Here is a 1,677-nt window from a genome sequence, read left to right as displayed (position 1 = left end):
CTCATGGACCCCTATCCCTATTCTGCAATTTTCAGCTTCCCAGCTCAAAGTGCCGTAAAATATGATGTATTGTCTGCATAGACCAAACTACAGAAACACCATATCTTACGACACTTTGAAGAAGAAAACTGAAAATTCCAGAATTTGGGTAATGGGGTTATTCAGTGACAAGAAATTCAGCGAATTGCTGGTTTTTTCCTTATGCAGAAAGCAGAAAAACCAGCAATTTTCACGGCATCGCGGTCTGGAACCTGAAAAACGCGCGCTTCGTCGCACACAAAAGTTGGCTGCGTGCCAGATTCGAAAATTTTGAAACGTGTTTTGAAAAAAACGTGAAGTTAAGCGTTGTTGAGTCGCTACTCACCGAAAAGCCGCGACGCGACCGCGCTACGCGTCCAAACTTGGCGCGCTTTCCAATTTTTAAATCTAGGTTCCCTTCCGCGAGGCCGTGCCGTAAATCGCCACAAGATTAAAGGCGCAACGAATTTCCCGGTTGGGTCTCGCTCCGGAAAAAAACCGGCAATTTGCTGAATTGCTTCTCACTGTATAACCCCATAAGAAAGCATATGGAATTCGATGGTGATGTCAGGTTTTGACAGTACTGGTGTTGAAATATAGAATTCGAGTTAAAAAAAACTGTAAATTTATTGAAAAATAAAACTATTATTTTGCAGCAAGCGATCTCATTGCTAAACTCTGAAGAATTCGATTTCGTCTGCCTGGAACACCCAATATCTACAGTAACCAAACTTTTCGAATACTTGAATGTCTCATCGATTGAACAACTCCAAAAAATCAATATCGGACCAAACCATAATCTAGCGACAGCCGCTCGAAGCATCTCGCTTCTATTCAGTATCGGATTACAACGAACGATTTTCAAATTTTGCGAAAAATTCGAATCCCAAGAAAGTTACAATCAATTTGTGATGGATGAGTTGGAGAGAAGAGAGATTGAAGGATTCGTGGACCAGATGAAATGTGTAGTTTGTAGGAAAGAAGAGGCAAAGGACTTGAGAAGATTGGGAGATTCTGAAGAAAAATTGATTTTTCTATCGGCATTTCTGGATAAAATTACTGTAGGAACCGCCCGTTCGATTTACAAGTCGAATGGAGCATTCAGAGCATGTGATTCGCATTTTGAGGGTATTTTGAAACGCACTTTTGAGATTTTGCCAGTCTCGCAAATTGTTGATATCAAAAAGTGTTCAATTCAAGAGAGCCATCCTTGGATGAGTGATGTTAGGAAACTACGATCCGATATCACTTCGAATCAATATCTGGATATATTACATGGATTTTGTGCGAGAAATGGTGAAGAAGACAGAGGAGATCAACACACGATACAAAGTACATCTGAAAATGTGAGCATTTTGAAGGAAACATTTTTTAAAGGTGGTGTGCGGTGAAAAATTTTATTGCTTTATTTTGTGCAGAAATCCATGTAGATCCCCATAAAAATAAAGAAAAAGTTCAAAAAAAAATTCCTTCATTGAGAAAAACGGCATCGAAAAATCAAAGTGGGAACCGGTGGCCTAGCGGCCAGGTGTGAGTTTTCTAGGCCAACTTCTGGTAAAAGCGCGCGAAATTCGAATTTTTATTGATTTTCAGTGTTTTCTCAGATGTCTTTTAAAGATTTCAACGTTTTTTCGTTAATTTCCTACATGGTGTATAAAA

The 1,677-nt window shown here is 39.4% G+C and overlaps 1 protein-coding gene across 1 annotated transcript in view; it reads left to right on the top strand.

Annotated features, from left to right (window-relative positions):
- CBG27289 overlaps positions 1 to 1,677 on the top strand; it is a gene marked incomplete at both ends in the record, with an annotated part of 11,431 nt that overhangs the window by 7,309 nt on the left and 2,445 nt on the right. Inside the window, one exon of the mRNA XM_045238336.1 lies at positions 675 to 1,364. Coding sequence (XP_045100664.1) covers positions 675 to 1,364 — 690 coding nt within the window. The remainder of the gene's footprint in view (positions 1 to 674; positions 1,365 to 1,677) is intronic.

This window comes from Caenorhabditis briggsae (assembly GCF_000004555.2).
Source record: "Caenorhabditis briggsae complete genome, chrV, whole genome shotgun sequence".
NCBI classification, from domain to species: domain Eukaryota; kingdom Metazoa; phylum Nematoda; class Chromadorea; order Rhabditida; family Rhabditidae; genus Caenorhabditis; species Caenorhabditis briggsae.
Note: the sequence above shows the minus strand (reverse complement) of the source record. Positions and strands in the feature narration are given on the sequence as shown.